The following is a 23,473-nucleotide window of genomic DNA, read 5'->3' as shown; positions in this document are numbered from 1 at the left end:
CATTACAATCAATTTAACGCATAGATTTAAAATCTGATATTTATGCTGACATGTATTATAGTGCAATAAAGTAATTTACATGGAAAAAACCTGCAAGAAGGAATAACACAGGCTGCCAACAATAAGATACCACAGAGCTCCTAGCTAAGTGCTTGGGAATATTGCTTCCTGAAGTGCTAAACCAGCTTTTTCAATCTCTTATTACTTCTTAAAGAAATAAAAATATTGTTTCATCAGCTGAACCCATGACCATTCAGCTCTAAGTTACGAAACCAGCTAGAGACTGGAAAAGTAGAAAGAATGATTTTTCTTCCTACAAACTTGAGAAAAGCACAAAAAACTATCAGGTGGTGTGGTGTTTATCAGCTCTAACAATGTTTTGGAACATTGCAACCCAAAAGCAATCAGTTCAATTAATTAGCTATAAATAAAGTGCAGTGCATGCTAGAATATGAACACAGCATGAGTGTTTAAAGTATTTTACGAGTACATTAAACTAAAGAAAAATCTAATTTCCATCTAAATACAGCTTGACAAGATTTACAAGAAGAGCTAATTTGCAAACTGTGTATTAAGTTCTGGTTTTATTCCGATATTTAATATGTAATTGTTTAAAGGCACCAGATATAGTCACTTCAGACAAGCAAGAAGTGACATTAACTATAACAGTCTGCAAGTAAAATATGGTCTTTCAGTTTTAATGATTCCTAACCAATAAAAGCCAATATTATTAAATTACTACATCCTGAGAAAATTACTATTGCAGAAGGAAGCTGAGGCGCTGACCTTTATCCTACGCAGAAGTTACTGAAGTTCAACATCTTAATGAAGTCAGTTCCAAGTTTGGGACTCCTCCCACAGAATAAAACCCCAGTGAAACACAAGAGTGAGCTCAGGTCCCAACTGAGAAAGAAGAGACTTTCACAGCATCCCCAGTGAGCTCCCATACCTTCATCTCTCCTGCAAAAGAAATCCTGAGAAAGCAGCCTGGATACAAGGACAAGGTGACCATTTGGCTCTACCTCCATTTTTAAGTACAGTAAATCAAGCACAAACAGAAGAAATTATAAAATTCTGCTAGGAAGCCCTGGACCTTTCCTACATCACCTTCCACCAGAGCAACACAAAAGATCTTGAAAGGAGCCAGAGTGACTTGAGGAAGCAGCCACAGGAACTCCACAGAAGAAGAGGAAATAAACAGCCTGCATGACATTTCCTCATCTTATGGCTTTTGAAAACAGCAGAGAGCTGTATCTCAGGGGTTCCTAGACAGAGAAGGGTATCAAACACGAGCTCAACAATCACAGAAGGAAAAGTACCCCATGGCACCTCCAGCCAATGCTTTCACTTTTAGTATGAAATAGTTCCAAGAGATTCTGAGCCAGTTATGCAGGCAGACAAAGCTCCCAACACAAAGCACTGTCAGGGCTGGAGATTTATCTAGCAGGGGCTGTCCAAAGTCACAACAGAGCAACACAAAGCAGCGTTCTCAAAGGTTTCAAAAACTCAAAATGCAACCTTCTAAAAAACCGAGGTACTGCAGCTGATACAGGGACACAACTCAGACAAAAACCAGCTGCCCCAGCTGCAGGAGAGTTTCTAAGTTTCAGGATCATATTAGCACATGGCACCTGTACTGGCTGGACTACAGCCAGAAGCTCACTGGGGAGGAGCTACGTTTGGATAATTATGCTTCCTACAGCTTTTGTCTCCTCCTCCTCCTGCTCCCTTTCCTCTCCTCTCCCACTTTTATAGATGGATGGAAGGCAATGTCAAGATTTAATGACCAGTTTTTGCATGTCAAAACACACACATCACTATTGTCACTGAATTAATTTCTAAGATGGATACTACTATGGCTTGAAGCTGTTTTCTACTCCTTTAGTAAGTAGAGACCAACATGACTGGTCCAATCAAGTGAATAAAATTTTACAAACTCCTATCAATTCAAGCAAACCCCAAAAGTCCTAAATCAACTTATTTTTACAGTTAATCATCAAGTTGGGAAGCAAAGTTTCAAGATTTCTAATCCCATTCAAAAATATCAGTTGATACAACAAAAAAGATGATTTTACACGAAAGAACAAAGCAGCAAAGCAAAACAGTGTTACTCAACTCCTTTGAATTTCAACACTTAGAAACTGTGACACAATCAACATACAGTGCAAACTAAAAAAACAACATTTAAACAAAAGCCCCTCATTCCATGGTTGTTCTCAATATTAATTCTGCAGTCTCAGTGCATAAAATCAAAGTGCTGTAGAAAAATAGCACCTGGCTACAATTACAGCACTGCAGAACAGTAGAATTTAATACACATAATGCTAAAAGTGATTATTTACTCCAACTCCTCCATATCTCAATGCCATTGAAAACGCTTGAACTCTTATCTCAAGTATCCCCTCTGCAGAAGCAAATTACCATGTCAGGAGCTTCCTGACAAAGAAAGTCTACCAAACAGAAAAGGAGGTGTTCCAGTGACCCATACCTGTAGCTAGAGATATTGACAGCTTACTCCTACCCCGAATTTATCCTGCTTTCCAGTGCTCCTCTTGCTGTGTGTGCCAGACTGAAGAAACCTCTCATACCAAACCTTCACTTCCACACAGGAGTTTCCATCAGCCAATTCACGTGCTGCCCTTCTGATCAAGCTTTACAAGGTCAGCTCTACATGTCTTTGGCTACAGTTTAAACTCAAGTTCCTTTCCAGTCTCTACCTGGACTGACAAAAGGGAGATGCTGCTTTTCCCACTCTCCCAAGCATGTTTTATTGTCTCATCCTTTGCACTGAGTCTGGATATGGTGCTACAAGTTGCATGAGATCAGTAATGGAGACAATTTGCCTCCCTCAGCCTTAAGAACAATGTAACCCAAATGTAAAGTGTTTGAAGTTAGTGGTGGATGGGAGTTCAGCTAACTTCTATTATGTAACCAGGAGAAACTTAAAAAAACAAACCAACAAAACCACACGACCCATAGCTGGAGAGAGCTCTGTATTATCAGCATTTCAATTTCAGCATCAATCTCTGCTATTTAACCACACTAGGTCCTAAAGTATTATCTGAACAGAGGTGTGGGCAAAACAGCTGCAGCTCAGCAGAACTCTCACAAATCCTCACTCAGAAAATCCCTGCTCTGTGATGCCAGGTCAGCAAAACATTTCTTTCACAACTGTCCCAAAACAGCCAAACCACATGAAAAGAGCAGCTCTACCACTGCTGCTTCACATGAATGACCCAAAATATCAAAATACAAGTAACTGTGGTATCTTTTTTTTAATGTCTCGATCTTTCTCCAAGGATATTTCACTTCCCAGTGTGCAGTTTAGCTGTGCATCTCACAGCTTCAGCAAAAACCGAATGAAATTTCATTAAACCAAGAGGTATCTGTAACACTACATTTTTACTGCACTACTCTTCATTCACTGTCTCTTTATTTAAAGTTACTTTTGTCCACTGCCCCATTTTAAACCCACCACTCTTTGTCTACAGAATGTCGCTCACCAAAAGTGATCTACATGGAGAAGTTTTGAGTTTCATTCAGGACAGAAAATGCCTTAAAATGGCCTTGCAGCATGTGTTTGGCTGTTTTAAATGTGAGCTTGGAATATTGTTTGACACTGTCCACTGTACCTTAGGCCACTGAAGGATCACCAAACCCTACTAATTTAACATAGCTACTACTCATTAGATTGTAATAATCTGAAGTCTCTCTGTCATGAAGTAAAACTTCTGATTTTTATCTCCACATAGCTATCAGAGCTAAGATGATGTACTGGCCCAGTCAAGCCTAAATTCCATTTCTCAAATGGGTGTTACTCTACTCTTATTAGAATAGAAATTCCCTAATATTTATATGCCCATAAACTCTCTCATTCTGGAGTTTCTGGACATTTCAGATAAATGACTGTTCGAAGTATATTTTAGCAAGTAATTCTATGAGCTACCCTTCCTGCTATAATCCCCCAGGAAAAGTTTTTCAACAGTTGACATTATCAGCTCAGCACCAAAAACACACCACACATACTACAGTTGGCTGAATCATCTGGTATACAAATTAACTGGAAAACAGGGTTCTGTCCCTTGTATGTTACCAGAAATATCAACCCTTTATGTTAGCATGAAAGTTCCATATTGCAAATGGAAAATGCGCTTCTTTTGGAAAGCTGCTAAATTCAAATTTTTAATTCTGATTCCCATCAGTGCAAATTGGCAGCTTGGAACCAGAAACTCCAACGCCAGATATGCAGAATCACAACCTCAGCAGCATTGCTGGCTCTGTGGCACTTATCCCTTGGGCCCAACCTACAAATTCAGTCTTTACAACACACCACACCCCCAAAGGGCAGAATTATTTCTCCCCCAGCTGCCTGCTGCTTGCACCCTCCCTTGCAGGCAGCCACTGCCTTTGTGTACCAGATTAACCAGGGGAAGGTAAACTCTGAAAGGCCATGTAATGTTCAGCTGCGCTCAGCTTGAGCTCTGCTACTGAGTCCCACCTCAGCACTCCCGTGACCCTATCCTCCCTCTCCAGCTCCATCAGCCAGTCTGACAGAGGCTGTTCCTGCTCCCTCCTCTGACTCTGAGCCTCAAGCCATGACAGCAACAGCATCACCACACTGAGGGCGCTCTGCTACTGAGTCCCACCTCAGCACTCCTGTCATTCCCCATCCTCTCCAGCTCCACCAGTCAATCTGACAGAGGCTGTTCCTGCTCCCTCCTCTGACTGAAGCCGTGACAGCAACAGCATCACCACACTGAGGGTTGTTTCAACAGAGGGGTCTTGGAGAAAAGTTGCTTCACAGCCATCTCAAAAGTAGCAGTGAAATGGAGTCAATAACCATCATTCTCTCATGGGCTCAGAGCAGTACCTGCTTGAAATATTAAACATCCTTGTGAGGATCAAGATTGCTGGCCAAATCTCATAGGTACACCTGAAGTTTAGCCCACCTCTAAATATTACACCAGGAGTTACAACACATACCAACACAACCATGGCAACTTACATGCCGCATCACCACACTGAGGGCTGTTTCAACAGAGGGGTCTTGGAGAAAAGTGGCTTCACAGCCATCTCAAAAGTAGCAGTGAAATGGAGTCAATAACCATCATTCTTTCATTGTCTCAGAGCAGTACATGCAAGGCTTGAAATATTAAACATCCCTGTGAGGCTCAAGATTGCTGGCCAAATCTCATAGGTACACCTGAAGTTTAGCCCACCTCTAAATATTACACCAGGAGTTACAACACATACCAACTTACGTGCCAAAAAAAAGCTATTCTGCATATGTACCTTTTGCTGCATTACAAAAAAATGCAAAAGTGAGAGTACCTTTTCTCTGTGACAGGAACACACTTGCATTGAAGTGCACCTCCCTCTCTTCCCTCTGTCTACACCACCCTTCCACCTGACTACAAAAACCACTGCACTGAAAGACCCTCTTCACAGAGCACTACTTAATGCTCAGATATTTAAGCCTTTCAGTTCCTCCTCTTCCTCCAAAAAGCCTTCTTTCACAGCTCAGCTCTCAGAAAAAAAAAACCAACAACAAGCAGAGGAGTGCACCCAGCACTACCTAAACCTGCTCCAATTTCTGTCACATCCTGCAGCTTCCCCACTCCGAGCCACAAAGAGCCCAGCCTGCAGTTCACAAAGCACCAACAAGGGACTCAGGAGCCTCCTCCCTCTATGAATGACTCTGCACAAAAACAATGCTTCAAAAAATTACATCAATTATTGGCTTATTGTTAGCCAACAACACCTCCAAGTTTCAGGGAGGATATGCATTTACTACAGTGTACTGCCTAGGAGACAACAGAACTGACCCTGTTTTTGTACATTTTTTGTACAAAAAATGTTTGCCCCAAATGTACAGGGGCAAACTATGACAGGAAAAACCCTCTAAGGACTGCTCTATTTCCACATGGCCAAGGGAATATGCACAAAAGCAAAAAAGATTCTGCAGAAAACTGAGGTTCACAAGTGCCCACTGAGACTGCAAATCTGATGCAGCTGTTAGAGATGCAAAATGTGGATGATGAACATGTGCTGTTCATCACTTAGTGTTACAGAAAGTTTAACAAACAAGAAGAACAAAAACAAAAAGTAGCCCCTTCACAACTGTCTGAAGAGAGGTAACTGTTGCTCCATTAGAACTGAGATGGGAATTTCCTCTCTTCCTACTTCATGAAGTTGCCTCATATTTCAGAGTTTTTGTGGTGGTTATGTGTGAACACTGCACTGATGATCCTTCCAACAGTCATAGCTGAGAACACAGCACACTATTACACAGCCATCTAAACCTGTGCCCAGAGCATTTAACACACACCCAAACTACAAAAATGAAATAGCTGGATGCAAGACACACACTGTGTGAGGACCATGTGCCATTTCTATAGGATGTTTCTTTCATTGTGCTGAGAAATAAAATGCTCACACAAGGTTGGAAAACACTTGTCTACTAATTCCTGCTGGCCATAAAGGACAGGAACAGCAGTAGCACAGGAATTCTCAGTGCACCACAAAGATGGTAATTTACAAGTCTTAAAGGATCCTCTGACTGCTGAGGAATAGCCTGATGAGAAACAGCTGGGACCTTGAGTAAGCCAGGCTTGTCAGAAAAGATGCTCCTTTCAAACCCAGCCTTGAGGTGGGATTACACAGTTCTCCATAAAATGATATACTGCCACTTTGAAGGCACCAGGCTAAATGTAATGATAATAAAATGTCTCTCAAAGAAGCCCCTGACCAGCAAAAAAATTAGAGGATAAAAACAGGTATCAGTCTTGCATCTGAACAATGTGGTTCTGAGCTTAATAGCAGGTGAAAAGCAAATGACAGTCTAAGGATCACAACCCAGATATGCTTTAAAAAAAATACTGCAAAGCACAAAATGATCCTGCGGGAACAACCTTGGGACAAAGGAAGCTCTTATAAAAGCACAGAAATTTACAGAACCACTTCTGTTCTGTTCCTCTGCCAATAACAGCAAAACACTAAAGAGAACCTCAGAGAGACCACAGCATTTAATGCACTGCAGTATCTGTGTGAGGCAATGTAAGCACTGCCAACACAAGCTGCACACCTGACATCAGTGCTGACCTTGCAGAATGCACTCTGAGCACACTGGAGAAAACCTGAGCTCTACAACAGCAAGAGGGAAGGGTCACAGGAGCACCTAAGGAGACACAAAGCAAACCTGTACAGACCTCTCAAGCATAAGCATGGCCACAATTTAGAGTCCAGGTTTACAGAAGGGAACTTCTATATTAACCTTGCCCATCTACAAAGACAGCAAGTAAAAGGTAAATACACACACTGCCACACAGATGTGGGTATGGAGACAGGCCTTGAACACTTTAGTGCACCACCAGATACAGTAAAAAAGGCAGCAGTCATCTCAACTTCTCAAATCCTGAACAGAAATTCAGGATTTAGTGGCAGGTACAATTCTCCCTTTCCTATCCACTATCCACACCCAGATGAGCAGGACAGAAATTATGGGAACAGAAGTTCTGCAGGAAACTTGACATTTTGAAATAAGATCAATAGATCCACATGCAGCAGTAATGGACAAGGAAATTGTTTCTGTTTTCCCAGTAGAAGGAAAATAAAAAAGCTCTTAACCAGGTAAAGCTTTATTGTCTGGACAAGGAAAACTCCAAACACCACCTCTCTGAAAATTCATGGGAAAGCAAGGAAAAAAAGGAGATTTTAATCATTTAAATGCTTTTAGAATATGTAATTAAAGCTTTCTCAAGTTACAAGATGAAAACTGGACTGGCATGATTTTCAAGTTCAGGAAGCATTTAGGTACATTTTACCTTTATCAATGCTCATTCAGAAGTTGGGTTTAATTAAAATTACAAGGATGCAATGAAAAAAAGCCTCAAGCCAAGTTATTCATTCAAGCATACAAAAAACAGCACTATCATAACTGAAAACAATCGGCAGAAACAAAGCCTCTTACAACAGCCCATTTTCTGATCCTTGATATTCATACAGTTCCATCAATCAAAATAAAAATCTAGGTCATCAGTATTTCCAGCCAGGATGCAGGGAAAAACCAGCACATCTTAGGAAACAAAGATTTTGTGCAAAGGATGCAGCATATCTGGTAAAGCTTCTGACAGGCACTTCTGGAAAAACTTTAAACCTTTCCTACTCCACCCCAAATACCAGATCATTCTAACTTCAACATCTCTGCATATACCCTGAAATCAAAGAAAGAAGGACAAAGCAGTATTCTTCTGCCCAAAAAGAATCCTGGACTGACAGAAATTTTTAATGTATACATTACTCTATATTCCATCTTTTATATATATTTTTATATTCTTTCGTATTCTTGTTCTATCTTTTATATAATTTTTTTTCTAAATTGGACTGTCACACACCCACCCACCACTATTGGAAAAACAACACATCTGCCACAAAGGACTGGCTCAGAGTCTGTAAAGATACTCTCACAAATAAGATTTTAGCCAGAGCATCACAAATACAGTTTTACCATCCAAATCTGCCCTATGAGAGATTTTGTGAAATAAATTGGTATTTTCTAGTCTTTAAATACAAGAAAAGGATCTCAGCATAGAATCCACTGACACCCACAGACCAGATGAATTTCAGATGTTACCCAAGACAAAGATACTGCCTAAAACTCCTGTTTCTGGGAGATCAGTTATACTGCAAAAGATGAATAACGTATCAAAAGACAGGGAAGGGATTACCAAGGGTTGTGGGCTCCAGTCCTTTGAAAAGGAAGGAGAGCAGGGACGGAGAACCAGCCATGGCTCAGAGCATCTGCCAGGGAGAAAAGAGGGGCTAAGTCACCCCACTGGGACACTGGATGAGACACATCCTTCCCCAGGACCACCCCACCACCCTTATGAGGAGGGGAGCACAAAGGCCAAGGGGTGGAAGCAAAACCAGGCTCCCCTTGAGCAGAGTTAAGAACCTGCACATAGTTCCAGCAGGGTATCTAAAGTTCTTACACAGGTAAGGGGGTATTCCAACCAAGGAAACTTCCAGGACAGTTTTACCTAGACTGGGTTCTTTTGAAGGGACACTCACATGTTGCCCTGGGCATTTGGAATAAGTGTTTTCATCTGCTACTGGGGAACACCTCAGGTCATGCTAAGCAACACAAGCAATATTCCTGGCTTTTTGATCTACTTGTTCCTCTGATTTCTCCTGGTGTTGTACTAGACAGCCACAGCCAGCAAGCTACTGATAAGCCCAAAAAGGTCTGGTTTCACCACCAAGGTCAGTCCTGGGCAAGGACTCATTTGCCACTTTGCTGGAAAAGTGATTCTAGTGGAAAGCTCATGGCCTAAGGACAGCAAGGGAACACGCAGAGCTTTGCAGCAGTTTCACTCCTGCTCCTTGACTCACGCTCTCAGTCCCTACCCTGACCGCTGGCATGAAACAGAAGTACTGAAATACAACTTGCATCCAAATTCAGTTCTGTGGGAGCATTCTCTTGCAGCTTGCAGTTCCCATGGGGAGACAGAAGCCAAGCACTAAAAAAGTCAGAGCCAACAAGCAGGCATGGCAGCAGGGGAAAGAGTAAGAGGCAGGTACACTGACTTGGCAGGGCAGTAAGAACAAAGAGTCTCAACAGACCTGGAAGAGGAGCAAAACACGGCCAAAAGGCAGAAATACATCAAAAAAAAATTTCAGTGCTCACAGAATGTTTAACCTCATTTCTGGCAACTGGGAGCCTGTGTTATGAACCATATGCACTACAGAGTCAGAGTCTATATCAATACTATCTCTATATCAATACTGACATATTTGTATTAAGATTTGCCAACTACATTTCTTAAAAAAACCATAGGAAGAGCTTCTTGCCCTTGACTTATCACTCGCATGGGATCAAGTACACCTGGCCTATGCACAACCAAGAGCCCAAGAGTGTTTCAGTGACTTACATGACACCTTGCAGGACTTTTTGGGGATCGAGATCAAACAATCTATCGACATAGTGGCGGCTACTGGCTGTGACCTCCTGCAGAGAGAGAGCAAACAATTGCAACAGTTTATATCAATCCACACATGGCTTATGCAGCAGCAAGTGTACAAAACTTCCCAGGCAAGAGGCAGGGAACCCACAGAATTGTATTTAAATGTGCAGCGTGTTACTGCTGGGCAACATCACACAAAGATAACCCTGTGTTCAAGGGTAATCTAGAGAAGATGAGGGGCTTAATGTAGATAACAACACGGTAAGTGTCAAAGCAAGTTAACAGAGAGCTGTTTATCAACTGCAGTTATTAGCACTGCCTTGAATCACAATTTTATTATGTTTAATTACTATATAGATTAAAAATAAATTCCTGGAAGAAAAAGCTTCAAAGAGCAGTTAATGTTGCCCAAGAACCCACAAACAAGCTCTCCTAAAGAAGGAAGCTCATAACAAGACATTTTTCTGTAACTCACTTTGTCCCAACATACCTAAATTTCAGAGCCTGTGCCACACACCTACAATGGGACAGCAGCACAGTATTCCCCTCAACATTCACATAGTGCTGTATAAGACAAAGAGAATTCTCTTCCCAGCAACAGGACTGTGCTTGTAAGCTCCACACTTATGCACCACTGATTTGCTATTCCTTTTGAGAGGATCCAAAGTCGGAGATGGCAAGCATTCCAAAATACAAGGGTGGGAAAGGGGAAGGGAATTTTCCCTCCAGGTCTTCAGGTTCTCAGGAACACTTGCCAGGATGTGTTGCCATTATATCTCTCTTTTTTCTTTTTTTTCTTTTTTTTTTTTTTCCTTTTTGCCAGCTCTCTTTTCATTGAGCTTCCCATTTTTTCCTTATGAGTTTTCCTTGAGAGAAGCTCTAAGAGTTGAAAACTCTTCCTTGCTTTAGCAAGTATCTGCTATGGAGTTGAACCTACTCCTGCTTCCCCACCCTGATGTCAAGAGGCACCAGCAGCTTCTTGCCTGTGGTCTCACATCACAGAGAAGAATCATCTAGAGGCAGCAAGGCTCCTTTGTCTCCAGGAACACTATTAAATTATGCCACGTAAGTCCTACAGATGCACTTCCACCGTGTAACCAAAGACAGTATTTTTGAGAATAGCAATAGACTTCTACCTATCTGACCTACGTATTTACATGTAAAACTCTTCTAGACTTCAAAGAACCCGCAGCTTTCTGTTTCTAAAATATGAAGAAACACCATCAGCTACGAAGTCTACAATGTGTACAAGTGCATTCATATGCAGGCAGTCCCCTCCAAAAAAAAAAAAAAAAATCGACATAATCAATTTCACGGAACTCTTAACCAACGTGTATTTTTCAGGAAACAGAAGGGAAAGCGCCAAGCCTCCGCTCTTGCGGCAGCACGCGGGCTGCACCTTTCGCATCGTTACTGCCAGCACCGGGCGATGCAGCAGGACCGCTGCGCGCCCCGGGCAGGGAAGGGAAGGGAAGGGAAGGGAAGGGAAGGGAAGGGAAGGGAAGGGAAGGGAAGGGAAGGTGCCTGTCACAGGCTCCCCCAGCACGGCGGCTCCTCCCTGCCGCAGGAGCCGGGACGCCGCGAGGAGAGAGCCCCGGTTCCGGCAGCGGCACAGCCCCCGAGCCGGGGCGGGCTGCGAGCGCACCCGGAGCCCTGCCCGGCTCCGCAGCCCCGAGGAAGGGCAGCGCCGGCAGCGCCGGGCCCTCCGCGTGCCCAGCCGCAGCTGCCCGGGGCCGGCGAGCCCGAGCCGCCAGCAGCGAACGACACGTCCGGAGCGCCGGTGCCTCCGCAGGCACGGAACGGGCTCCTCGCAGGGGGAAAAGCAGCGCCGGGAGAAGTTGCGGCGCGGGGGGCAGAGGGAAGGAACGCGGCCCCGCCGCCCCCGCTCCCGGCGCAGCCCCAGGGCCGCTCCCGGCGCCGCCGGACAGCGGGGCCCAGCGGGGGCCAAGGTCAGGCAGGGCCCGGCCGCGGCACTCACCGAGAGGACGCTCATGCGGAGCGGCGCCTCCAGCACACACGCCATCTTGGCGGAGCGCTCCGGCACCGGCGGCGCCTCAGGCCGGCGGGCGCGGGCTCATGGCGGGCGCGCGGNCCCCCGCTGCCGCCCACCGCGCCTGCGCCGCCGCGCGCCACCCGCGTGCGGGACGGTGCCCGCTGTGCGCACGCGCGGGGAAGGGCGCGGCCTTCGCGGACCGCGGAGAGTGACGGCCCGAGCCGAGCCGAGCCCACTTGAGCCGGAGACCGAGGGGAAACGAGCCGAGCCGAGCCCAGCCCGAGCAGATCCGAACCTAAACCGAAAAGAGCCCGAGCCGAACACGAACCTAAACCGAAACAAGCCCGAGCGGGGCCGAGCCCGAGCCCGCCCTTCCCCTCAGCCCCGCTGCACACATTCGGTTTGCGTTGCTTTAGTTCGTCGTTGGTTTTTTGCCAGCATTGATTTCTTTGGTTTTGAATTTGTTTTTCACAGAAAACACCCCAAACAACCCAGGACTTCACTGAGACGTGCTACAGGGTCTACAAGATCTACTTTTTTATTAGCGCCACTGCATTACACAGCCTGAGGGACACTGACTGCACCCACCCTGAAGTCAGAACTGAACGGGAGGATGGTAAAACTACGAAAAGATAGCAGAAATATCAGTTCGGGTTCACACCTCTCAACCTATTCCCTTCCCAGGAAAGCAGAGTTTTGGCAGCTGCTAGAGACTGCACAGGATAACAGGAGTACAATAAACATACCTTAGGATGCAGTCACAAAATGACTTTAATAGATTTAATTTTAAAATACTCCATTTTAAACAAGGCTATACGTCTTTGCTGTTTTTCTGAGCAGACTGATGACATGCTGTGAAAAAACCTGTGTGCTGGCGTGGGATGGAACAGGCCAACACTTTTCTCAAGCACTAATAACAGCAAAAACAGTTTTAGACTAAGTACACACACTGGAAAAAAATAAAAGGGTTGTACCAAGGTTTTCCAGAGGTTTCTCATCAAAATTTCAAATGTTTTCAGAGACTAAATCTTTTTAAAGAGGACTGGACACTCTGGGTCTTAAAAGCCAATTTAAATTTATCAGCATTCCCTAGAGTTTTCCTTTTTGAAGGACCTGGCCTTTACTAGAAAAGCTCAGCACTTCTTCTGAATCCTCCTTGCAGCAGAGAATCCTGGCGACAGGGAAAATCCATAATGGATGAAAGCAAGGTAGGGGAGGACAGTGCAAACTGCAGAGGGAGTGAACAACTGCAAGAAAGGGCATGGCAACTCTAGAGGTCAGACATGATTCACACTCAAAAAGCATTTATGTTCACTGTGTTTACCAGCTGCACTCTGCTCAATAGACGCTGAATTACTTTATAAAAAATCTTTAAAGGTTCAAAAATCAGTATTGTATATTGAGTCTAAGTCTCCACCAGCTGCACTCTGCTCAATAGACGCTGAATTACTTTATAAAAAAATCTTTAAAGGTTCTAAAACCAGTATTGTATATTGAGTCTAAGTCTCTTGCCTTCTAGAAACATATTTATCAGAAGGAGGGAGGCATGGGACAACATAGGAGAGAAGTTTATTTTAAAAACAAAAGGAACCAGACTGAAAAGTCTATTACATGCACAATACATCTTCTATTCCTGTGCAGAGACCCTGAGAGCTCAATGCCATGCTTAGGTTCCTTGGGAGGCTTTTCAAGTCCATAACAGAACTTATATTTAAAACACTTTATTTCCATTATAGTGTTCAGATCATGAGGCACGATTACGATTTTACCACTGCAGACCCAGGACCCTTAAAGAGACTCATCTGCTTCAATAACTTTCCTGACAGTTCACAGCCGTTTTACATACCCTGAGTATCACACCCCGGTTACTCCCCGTTTCTCCTCATACCTCAGCACAGCTCTTTGGTGGCTGTTCTGACAGATGAGCTGTTAATTGAACTGTTGAGAGCATTAATTATGGCCTTTTCTAGCCCTTGAATACTTAACATGTTTAGTTTTTGTAGTGAACTGCTTGACAGGAGAGGAAGCAAGATGAACTCCAGACCATGGAAGTGATTTAAAAACAGATTAATTCCCGACCCTGATACACAACTCACACTCATGGGTGTATTTCACTCACTGCTCCCTGTCCAGTTCCCTGTTACTGTCAGGATGATTGTTCCCTTCTCAGTGCCTGTGCCTTGGAGGAGGAAAAGCACAGGAGCTACTTTTGCTCTTGGGGTGGGGCAGCACGGCCATGAGGAATTCAATCTGTCAGGAAGGCTAATGAGTCTAATGACATATGGTTGAAAACATTGTCATTTTCATGAATTCACTCAGTTTTATCCTTGTGGCCTCTCAGGCCAATGCAGTGCCATTTACTAATAATTCAGAGCAAAAATTAAAAAAAATGAAACTTACAAGGGGGTCTCTGTTCTGGCAGCTGAGCACAGCACTTTGGTGTTATTTTAAAAACAAATTGAAAACAAAAATTTTAAAACAAAAAAAAAACCTGAACTCCTCAGTTCTCCCTCAGCTGAAGATTACCAAGGTGTTTTGGAAGATTTTAAATCCAGTTTTAAGAGTTCAGCAAGTTACAGCTACTGAAATGACAAGTGAAAGGTGACTTTGCTAATGGGAGGCGTTACTGTCTCAGACAACTCACACACCCACCGCCTTGCACGAACACCAAACTCAGCCCTAATTAGTCAGAGTTGACACAGTGGTGCTGTCCACATTCAGGAAGCTGACCTTCCTAACTACTTTCATTTTAAGACAGTGTTCTCAAGTTTTAAGACATAGAACTAAAAAGAGTTTTTAAGAACAGAAATGCACTCTTCCATGGTCCCCATAAAACCGTCATCCTTCAAAAGCAAGAGACTTGGTTTGCTATCAGAACTGTAATTAAAAGCCAATCCTGGACAATACATATTGTTTTGTTTAAGACCACAAAGTTTTTCTGTGGCATGACTATCACCAGAAACAAAAATCTTCATTCTTCTGTTGCTGTTTTGTTATCATGGGAATTCTATTTCCAAATGTCATTCACAGGGTTATTGCGTATGCTACTTTGCATTAATAATTCGGTATAAAACAAGATAAAAGCAATAAAATAAAATCATTCAGGCTTGTAAGTCAGACATCCTCTTGCTTGTAAGTCAGACATCCTCTTGCTTGGACTCAGGCTACAAGTTTAAGAGTTCTTGTTAAACAAGCACGGTGAGTCTTGTTCAGCTGAAGTTATGGAGTGTACACCATACACCACGGCAAAAATCAAGGATATACGAGATTTACACCCTTTGACAAAGTACTTTGTTGGAAAAGCTCAGCTTCTTTCCTTGATGTCTATCTTGTGTAAATCACCTTCCCTGTGAGAAGTACATCCAGCCTCTGAGATTAGGAAAGTAACATGACTAAGATCATGTAACATTAAAAGCACATGTGGTCCAGTACAATTCTCACCACCTTCCCACAGAAAGGCTGGGAGAACTTACACCCTGTGAACTATTAATCTGTTTTATCTTCCTCCTCTGCAGCATAGATAGCTTGGTTCCTTCTCTTGATTTTTTTAACACCGCTGTCCCCGTTCTCATCCCCACTGAGGCGCTTTAAGGACCTCTCAGTGGAGCTCTTGTCCTCCAGCTGCTTGCTCCCACCAGACTTGTCCAGTTCCTCATTGTTGGAGTCCGTGGCATCGTCAGACGACACCACCATGGAGTCTGGCATGATCCGGATGTCGGAGAAGCTCGTAGAGAACTCGGGAGGGTGATCAGGGGAGGGATCTACAGAACATGTACTCAGGTCTTCATCACCACCTTCTTCATCCAGCATTATTTCATCTGGATTAAAGGATGAGAGGCCAGAATTATCTGTAGTGTATTCACTGGGTTCCTCTGCTGACCCAGTACTGTCCATCTCCTCTTCCTCCTCCTCTTCACATTCACCTCGTCCTGAGCTCTCTTCTTTAGCCTGCTGGATCCTGTCATTAATGTCAGTGAGGCCAAACTGGGCACAGAACTCAGTGGTCTGTGGATTGATGGTATGAACTGGCTCCATGTTTTTTTGGGGCTTGCTGGGATCGTAACAAGCAGCTGTCAATGTGAAGTTGCAAGGAATTTTGAGGTCATGGTTCAGCTCTTCTAACACCTCTTTAATGGCTTCTTCTGTCACACTGTAATCCCACCTAAACAAGTGCATAAAGTTTAAATAAGTGCAGCAAGTCAAAAGGTACTGCCTGTTCCCACCAGAGTGCAACCTTCAAAGATGGATTATATATTCATCTTACAAGAGACACTTTACTCCTCAAGTGCTTTTTCAGGAAGGTTTTCATTTGCTTTTGGTCAGTACTGAGACACCCTTCTCCCTACCAAGGATTAGTGTATTTTGTCAACCCATGCCTATAAACCCAGTCTGATTTTCAGAAACTATACCTCCTGGTATAGTTTCTGTCCCTCAAATGCTGGTGTCTAAATTTGCAAAACAAAACTAACTGCCAAGGTAGAACATTAAAGAAGTTGTATGCTTTAGACTACATTTTTTTCCAATATCCCCTTTTCTTTCCAAAGCATTTAGCCAGTCCTACAGGCTGCAGAACAGAAACACAACTCCAATATAACTTTACTTCCAGTCCAGAAAAACAAACAAACAAACCACATTTTCATCTCTATTTTACAGACAACTTACTTGGCATGGAGGCCATTATTTTCAGGCATGTTCCAGGAGCTCTGGGTCACATTAACAAGATTGTTGGTGGCCTTGAGGATTGCAATCCACTCAGCATCGTACTCCAGCGAGTCTCCTGCATTGGGATCATGCTCCACGTCTATTATCTACTTACAAACACACAGAAAACAGATCAAGTGAGTCATTTCTCTTGACACCAGAATCTGATTAAAGTTTCAAAGGTTACTTTCACTGTACACAGTTTTAATGAAGTTTAAAGTACACTGAGCTAGTGGTCTCAACCAAACAAGTCCTCTCAAGGCAGCCTCCCATTAAGGGCTAACAAAGGACAATCAGTAACAGTAAAAAAGGAATTTCTAAATTTCAGCTTACATCAATTAAAAAGCAGAACACACTCCCTCAATTACTGCCAGCAACTAGACAGTGATGCAACTCAGAAATAGAATTTGCCTGTTTCTAAATTCATGCTGCCTTCTATTGGAGGATAGGATTTTTTCCCTTTTTTTTTTTTTAGTTTCTCTTAAGGAATTTTTCTCCCATTTGTGGCCTAAGAAAACAGAAAAACAGATACTTAAGAGAAAAAAGATGTGGCCAGGACAAGGGAGAGGATGCAGTTTGCTACATCTCTTAGCTGAGGGGATTTCTCCAGGGAAAGGCAGTGATACTGCCAGATTTTGACTAGCCCTAGTCAGACTCTAACTTTAAATACTCCACAAAGTAATAAAACCCTCCATGCTGCTGGAGGTAGTACTAATCCAGATCAGTTTCGTTCTAGGATTTTAAGTCTGGATTAGCATTCATGTCCCTTTGCATGGCTAGAGCCCATCCTCAAACTCTTTCACCTTCAGAAGTATTTACTAGGGCAAATAGATCCCACCACACATCCAAAGGACAGACAAGGCACCACTTTATCCTTATAATGATAAATAAAAGCTACTCTAATACTAATAAAACACCTGAGTGCATTTGAAAAACACACTGTCAGCAGCACTCTCAACTATCTATTTTAGACTCATTCACCGGAGTCAGGTACTTGTTCAAAGCTGGATGGAACTGGTAGGATTAAGGAAACACTGCACCTACACAAAATGGTCTGCTTAGTTCAGGACAAAATCCTACAAAGACCATTCCACACAGCCAGCATTCCCAGTTTCTTTGAAAGTCCTCCAGTTATCAGCACTATTCTTCATCTTATACCTAAGAACAGCACTAGCAGTTCAAACAAATAAAATACTTAAAGTGAAAACCTTCTACAAATGTCCATCACCTGCAGGAAGTCTCTGTGTGGCAAGCATTTATCCAGAGCCAGGAACTTGGTTGCTTTTGGTAACTCTTCTTTGGAGTTTGTCTAGGAAGCAAATGGTGTTAACACAATCATTAGCACTTATGTGAAATTTGACCAATCTAAACAAGCTGTATAGACAGGTTAAAGGTATAATTTCTACAGAAAAATACTTTCTGAAATAGAAAATTAGCAGTGACAAAGAGAATGACAGACTTCACTGGGAGTCTAGCAGGATGCAGATAATAGCAAGATAAAGCAAGAGCTACATTTCAGCACTAACTCATTTCAGCTGAGCACATTCAGCCTTGGAATAAAAAGAAAAACTGTAACTTAATTGGCAACAGACTTGTTGATCCTACAAGGTCTGGAGTTAACATTTTTAGAGATAAATAATTTGCAAATACAAACAGCCCTGGCACCACTTCAGGAATAACTGTTTGAACTACAGGGTGTTTTTTGGCTGAAACCTGGGCTACCAGACCTGCAAAGCTGTACTCCAGGGATCCTCCCACCCTCAGGTAACCCCTCTCTTCAATCACTCCTTACCAGTTTTTTTGAAGTTGCCTCTTTTTCTCACCTGTTGTGAAGTTATCTGCTTCCCCAGCAGAGCAGGAGAGTGCTTTTCTACACAGTTAAATTAAGAAGTTTCAAAACAATAGCTATTTCTTGGTGTTCTTAAAGAAGATCAGGAGTCACACCCCTCATTTATAACATCTCTTTAATTTACATAAAACAGTAATCCTAACACCACTTAATCTTTCATGGTTTTAACTGAGTTTTAAGAACAAAAACCACTACATTGCTTTTCTGGACATGATTACCTGCATGAGAATTCTAAAGTGTGCCTGGGACACATACATTCATTTTTGGTCCCTCTTTACCTCGTGTTGCATGAAAGCTGCAAATTTAACGTGGAGATGTGCTGAGAACCAGTAGGTGGGCTTCAGGTGCTGCAGCAGCTCTGAAGCAGCAGGGCTTCCCAACGTGTTGCTCTCCACTTCTTGACGGAAGAAAGATTTCATTTTGAGGAGCTGTTTCTTGTTTCCATAGTGATAGATGCTCCTTGGCCAGTCATGTGACATAAATATATCGATGGGACGCTTCAGCTGTCAGGCCAAAAAGCACATGGCATAAATACAACATATTGACAAAGGAGTTCAGAAATTACTTGGGGCAGCCAGCTGTGCTTTATACTGCCTTATAAAAGGGTTCATACCACCACCATAACTCAAGACACTCAGAGGAAATCATAGATAGAGAGCAAGTCCTCTGCCCACAAAGGCATCTTCTTCCTCATTACATTTTTTAAAGGGATAATGGCTAAGCTTAATAGCTAAGCATAATAGTCCTCCTCAAAGGACACAGCCCTCAGATGTATGATCAACCTGTTCAAGCATGTTCAATATTCAGCATACTTGATCAGAGTAGCTTTAACTTCCTACTTCCAAATTAATGAAAATTACCCTTGTTTAAAAAAAGAGACTTTCCACTGACCTGTTTGAGTTTGAAGACTTCAATATTCCTCACATGGTAAGCACTTCTGATGGTCTGCTGGTTGTATGGTGGGCACTCAAAGTGGCCTGAAATGTTGATAACAAGAAGAGTTATCTGAATGACTAGCTCCCTCCTACACAGCAGCTTTCTGGGGTCACACAGGCACCTGGAGTAACCCCAAATACAAGGCTGTGATTTTTCATGATTGTTCAGTGCTGCCACCCACCATGTAAGTACAGCTTAACAGGTTCAGCAGCAGCCTAAACATCCCAGTCACTGTCCACAGGCACCACAGGCTCCAGAAGCACCAACATGTACCCTGACATAAGGGATGAGTTTCCAACTTTGCCTTGGGACAAAACACACGAATGCCTGACATAGCTCCTACATACTCTACAGAATTAACAGAATAATTGCTCTTTTAGTTATTGCCTAAAGAGTCTCATCTCATCTCATTCAGGCAATATTCAAGCATATACAGTGCCCCCTTGATGACAGCAAATTGAACTGGTGTTGGCAAGTATCAGACAGAATCAAGTGTTCCAGAAAACTGGTTCAGTACTTTGCAGCTTGACAGCCACCTGCAAAGCTTCCCTGAAGCTGTTTGTTACTAAAGACAGCACAGTACAGTAACCACAAGGACCACTCTTTTAAGTGCTGAGATCAGAAAGAACAAACTATCTTCTACTCACTGACATGGGGTATCATCTTTGACACCCTTCCCAGGAAGAACTCTTGAATATCCACCCACATAACCAGGAGGAACCAGATGTACACTCCCTAAACCTCAGGGCAGGACAATACACTCATATAGTGTCACGGTTATAAACTGACTGCTTCACTCAAGGAAAACCAAACAGTGTTGCACTGCACGCTGAAAGGACACTGCCATGGAAAAATCAACTCTGTTCCAAAAACACCCCAAAGGTGCCTTGCTTCCTGCTGTGGTCACTGGGCAGCTACAGACTCATCTACCAACCCCAGGGAAATCCGTGTATTGAACCAAGGGTGGTTTCCAGGCTAAGAGACGTTTGGCGGTGAGCACAGGCAGAGCCTCACACCACAAGGCGGCCCCGGCTCTCCCCTCCCCGCTGCCCCGGTACCTTTCCGGTAGTCGTGAGACTTGAAGATGCCCGAGATGCCGCCGATCCTCACTCCGCGGAACCGCACCACGCCCGCGTAACCTGCGGGACACGGGAGGGCGGTCACGGAGGGGCCGGGCGGGGCAGGGGCTGGGGGGGAACCCGCCGGGGCCGGGACTGGAGCGCAGGGGCCTCACCCAAGTAGTAGATGTTGGGCGCGACCCAGCCGCCGTAGGGCAGCTCCTGCAGGTGGTTGGAAGCCTCGTGGTTGCCGCCGATGAACACGGTGAGCACCGGGGCTTTCTTCTCGCCCGAGTAGTACCTGCGGAGACACGGCAGCTGCTGGACCCGGCCAAGCCCGCGTGGGTCGGGCCGGGCCGGGCCGGGGCCGGGCCGGCGGCGCTCACCGGTAGAAGGTCTGCATGTGCCGGTACTTGGCGGGCACGGCCATGCACCGCAGGTCCGCCTCGTTGCGCACGGCCTGGAAGTCCCCGCAGCAGAGCAGCAGGTCGGGCCGCACGTTGTGGCGCCGCTGCAGCAGCTCCAGCGTCTCGTACATCTTGTCCAGGGCGCCATGGCAGCACCCGGCCACCGCCACCTTCATCGCCGAGCGCAGCGACGAGCGGCCGCCGCGCGCGCCTGCCGCGTCACCGCCGCGCGCTCCCGTGCGTCACCGCCGCGCATGCGCCCTGCGGGGGGCACACGGGACCGGGGGAGCGGGGCCCGTCCCTCATGCCCGCTGCCCGTCTCTGGCTTCCCCGAGCGCTGCGCTGCGGGAGCCGGCCCGCTCACCGTCGGGGGTACCCCCCGCCCCACCCAGCAGGGAGGTCGGACCCGCTGACAGCCCATGGCCCCTTCCAGCCTTGCCCGTTCTTCACAGAAAGGGTGGCCAGGCACTGGAATGGGCTGCCCGGGCAGGTGGTAGAGTCACTGTCCCTGCAGGTGTTCTGGAGCGAGTTCAGAGCAGGGAGCGGAGCCGGGAAAGGATCTCCGGACTGAGAGGAGGAGCTGGGGGGGCTTAGCATGGAGAAAAGGAGGCTCAGGGGAGATCTTCCTGCTCTCCACAACTCCCTGTGACAGGAGGGTGCAGCCAGGGGGAGATCGGGCTCTGCTCCCAGGGAACAGGACAGGACATGGCCTCGGGCTGCACCCGGAGGGGTTTAGGTGGAACATCAGGAGGAATTCCTTCATGCAAACGGTGATCAGACACTGGAAAACGGGCTGCCCAGGGAGGCGGTGAAGTCCCCATCCCCGGAGGTCTTTACGGAAAGACTGCCCGTGGCACTCAGTGCCCCGGTCTGCTTGTCAAGGCGGAGTTCGGTCACAGGTTGAGTTCGGTGATCTCAGGAGGTCTTTTCCAACCTTGGTGACTGACTGTGATTCCGTAGCTGCCCAGAGGGACCTTCACTCTGGCCACTGGCACAGTGCTGATGTGATGATGAGCACCGCGGTCTGTAAGTGGCCAGGAAGACTGGTCCCACCCACAGAGTGGGGTTGTACAGCGGGTCTGTAGTAACACTGGCACAGTGCTGATGTGATGATGAGCACCGCGGTCTGTAAGTGGCCAGGAAGGCTCGTCCCACCCACAGAGTGGGGTTGTACAGGAGCCCCGGCGGGGGTACCCGGGCTGCCCAGGGAGGGCTGCCCAGGGAGGGCAGTCCGGCTGCCCGGCACCGCAGCACCCGCCGGTGCTGCAGCACCTCCTCGGGCAGCCCAGCGGGGAGCAGCACAGGCTGTGCTTATCCCTCACGCGTGGCTCGCAGACCACAGAGTGGTAGAGCAGCACGAGCAGTGCCTGTGCACGCTTCCACCCGCAGTTTGAGCTGATAAAACACCGACTCGGGCCAGTTCAGCCTCAGGCAGGGGAGTTTTTAGCATAGCCAAAGCCCTGGCTTCCGTAACTTTGTAGCACACAGGGACAGGAAGAGACCGGAATGTCGCCAGGGCAAGCACGTATGAGGCGGGGTGAGAAATCGGGTATCTCCCCTTTTCCTCGAGCACTTCCAAAGGGCTCTTTGGAAAGCACTGATTTCCTGCTTTGGAAAGGCAGTGGATTGGATTGTACGGTGGCCTTGTATTGTCACGTAGTAAAACCACTCCGGACTTTCCACTTCCAGACTGGTTTGGAGGTTTTTTTAGGTGTTGGGATTGAACCAAATTGCAAAGACATAGTTAAGCATTAACTTGCTACTGCTTCCTCTGTAATCATGGAACCAAGTAGACATTCCTGTTCCCCCATGGCAGCAAGCATTACATAATGGCCTCTCTTTTGATACTAAGAAAATATGAGTGTTGTCTCCTACGTTTCATAATTTCACAGTGTTGCATTACTCTGTGTACTTTGGGGCCCTTCCAAGCCCAGCTGAAGTGAAAGGGAAAATTCCCCTGCCTTCCAAACCCCACAAGTCTCCAAGGGGAAAGCACACTTCGGGTGCACTTGGCTCTTTCACTAACTTTGCTTAGACCTACCTGGAGTAGTGCAAGAACTCATCAGTCCAGCACCTCTCCTGGGAAAGCTTTCCAACTCTCTGGGGGAGAACAACAACCTCCTGCGTTTGCCATCTCTCAGACTTCCTGAAAGGAAGGGGCTGAGAGACAGGAAAGGTCCATGACTCTCTGGAAGATTCCACCTTACCCAGAGTACACCATCTCGAGGGGCTTCCTGAGACACCTGCCCACCCAAATTCATCCCCAGACAGGCAAGGTAAGCTGATACTGTAATTGTATTTCCTGGGTTTGTTGGCTCAGGCTAATTTCTTATACTCTATGTGCCCCTTATCCCAAGTGAACTGGTGCACAGTAGAGTCTATAAAGTTGGGCTTCTTTTATGTCATAATATTTCAGTACTTGTACACTACTCATTATGCATCTCAATATCCGTAATTAAACTCAGTGTTCACTGAGCAAAACTGCTCTGATCTTTCCAGAGCACAAAGGGAATCAGCCATGCTGCTGTTTACAGGGTAGGTGGCAGCAAGTTAATGCTTAACTATGT

At 45.3% G+C, this 23,473-nt stretch overlaps 2 protein-coding genes across 4 annotated transcripts in view; both read right to left on the bottom strand.

Moving 5' to 3' along the window:
* ARMC8 (armadillo repeat containing 8) overlaps positions 1-12,053 on the bottom strand; it is a 63,049-nt gene extending 50,996 nt beyond the window's left edge. For 2 of the 3 annotated variants that reach the window (XM_039696949.1, XM_039696950.1), the window contains exons 1-2: positions 11,941-12,053; positions 9,930-10,006 (exon numbers count right to left, since the gene is read on the bottom strand). In XM_039696949.1, the coding sequence (XP_039552883.1) occupies positions 9,930-10,006; positions 11,941-11,985 (122 nt within the window). In that variant the 5' untranslated portion in view covers positions 11,986-12,053. Of the gene's footprint in view, positions 1-8,726; positions 8,800-9,929; positions 10,007-11,940 lie in introns of those variants that run through there. The other variant, XM_039696951.1, reaches the window with a different exon arrangement.
* Positions 12,054-13,505: 1,452 nt separating this feature from the next.
* On the bottom strand, positions 13,506-21,123 carry DBR1 (debranching RNA lariats 1). The gene is made up of 8 exons (XM_039696943.1): positions 20,886-21,123; positions 20,676-20,800; positions 20,500-20,580; positions 19,397-19,482; positions 18,784-19,008; positions 17,885-17,965; positions 16,618-16,763; positions 13,506-16,117 (listed from the first exon to the last, which is right to left on the bottom strand). The coding sequence occupies exons 1-8, from the start codon at positions 21,080-21,082 to the stop codon at positions 15,442-15,444; spliced, it is 1,617 nt and encodes a 538-aa protein (XP_039552877.1). The 5' UTR covers positions 21,083-21,123; the 3' UTR covers positions 13,506-15,441.
* Positions 21,124-23,473: the final 2,350 nt, after the last annotated feature.

Source organism: Passer montanus, unplaced genomic scaffold (genome assembly GCF_014805655.1).
Source record: "Passer montanus isolate IOZ18808 unplaced genomic scaffold, ASM1480565v1 scaffold115, whole genome shotgun sequence".
In the NCBI taxonomy this organism is placed as follows: Eukaryota; Metazoa; Chordata; class Aves; order Passeriformes; family Passeridae; genus Passer; species Passer montanus.
The sequence above is the reverse complement of the archived record's forward strand: the minus strand, read 5'-3'. Positions and strand labels throughout refer to the sequence as shown.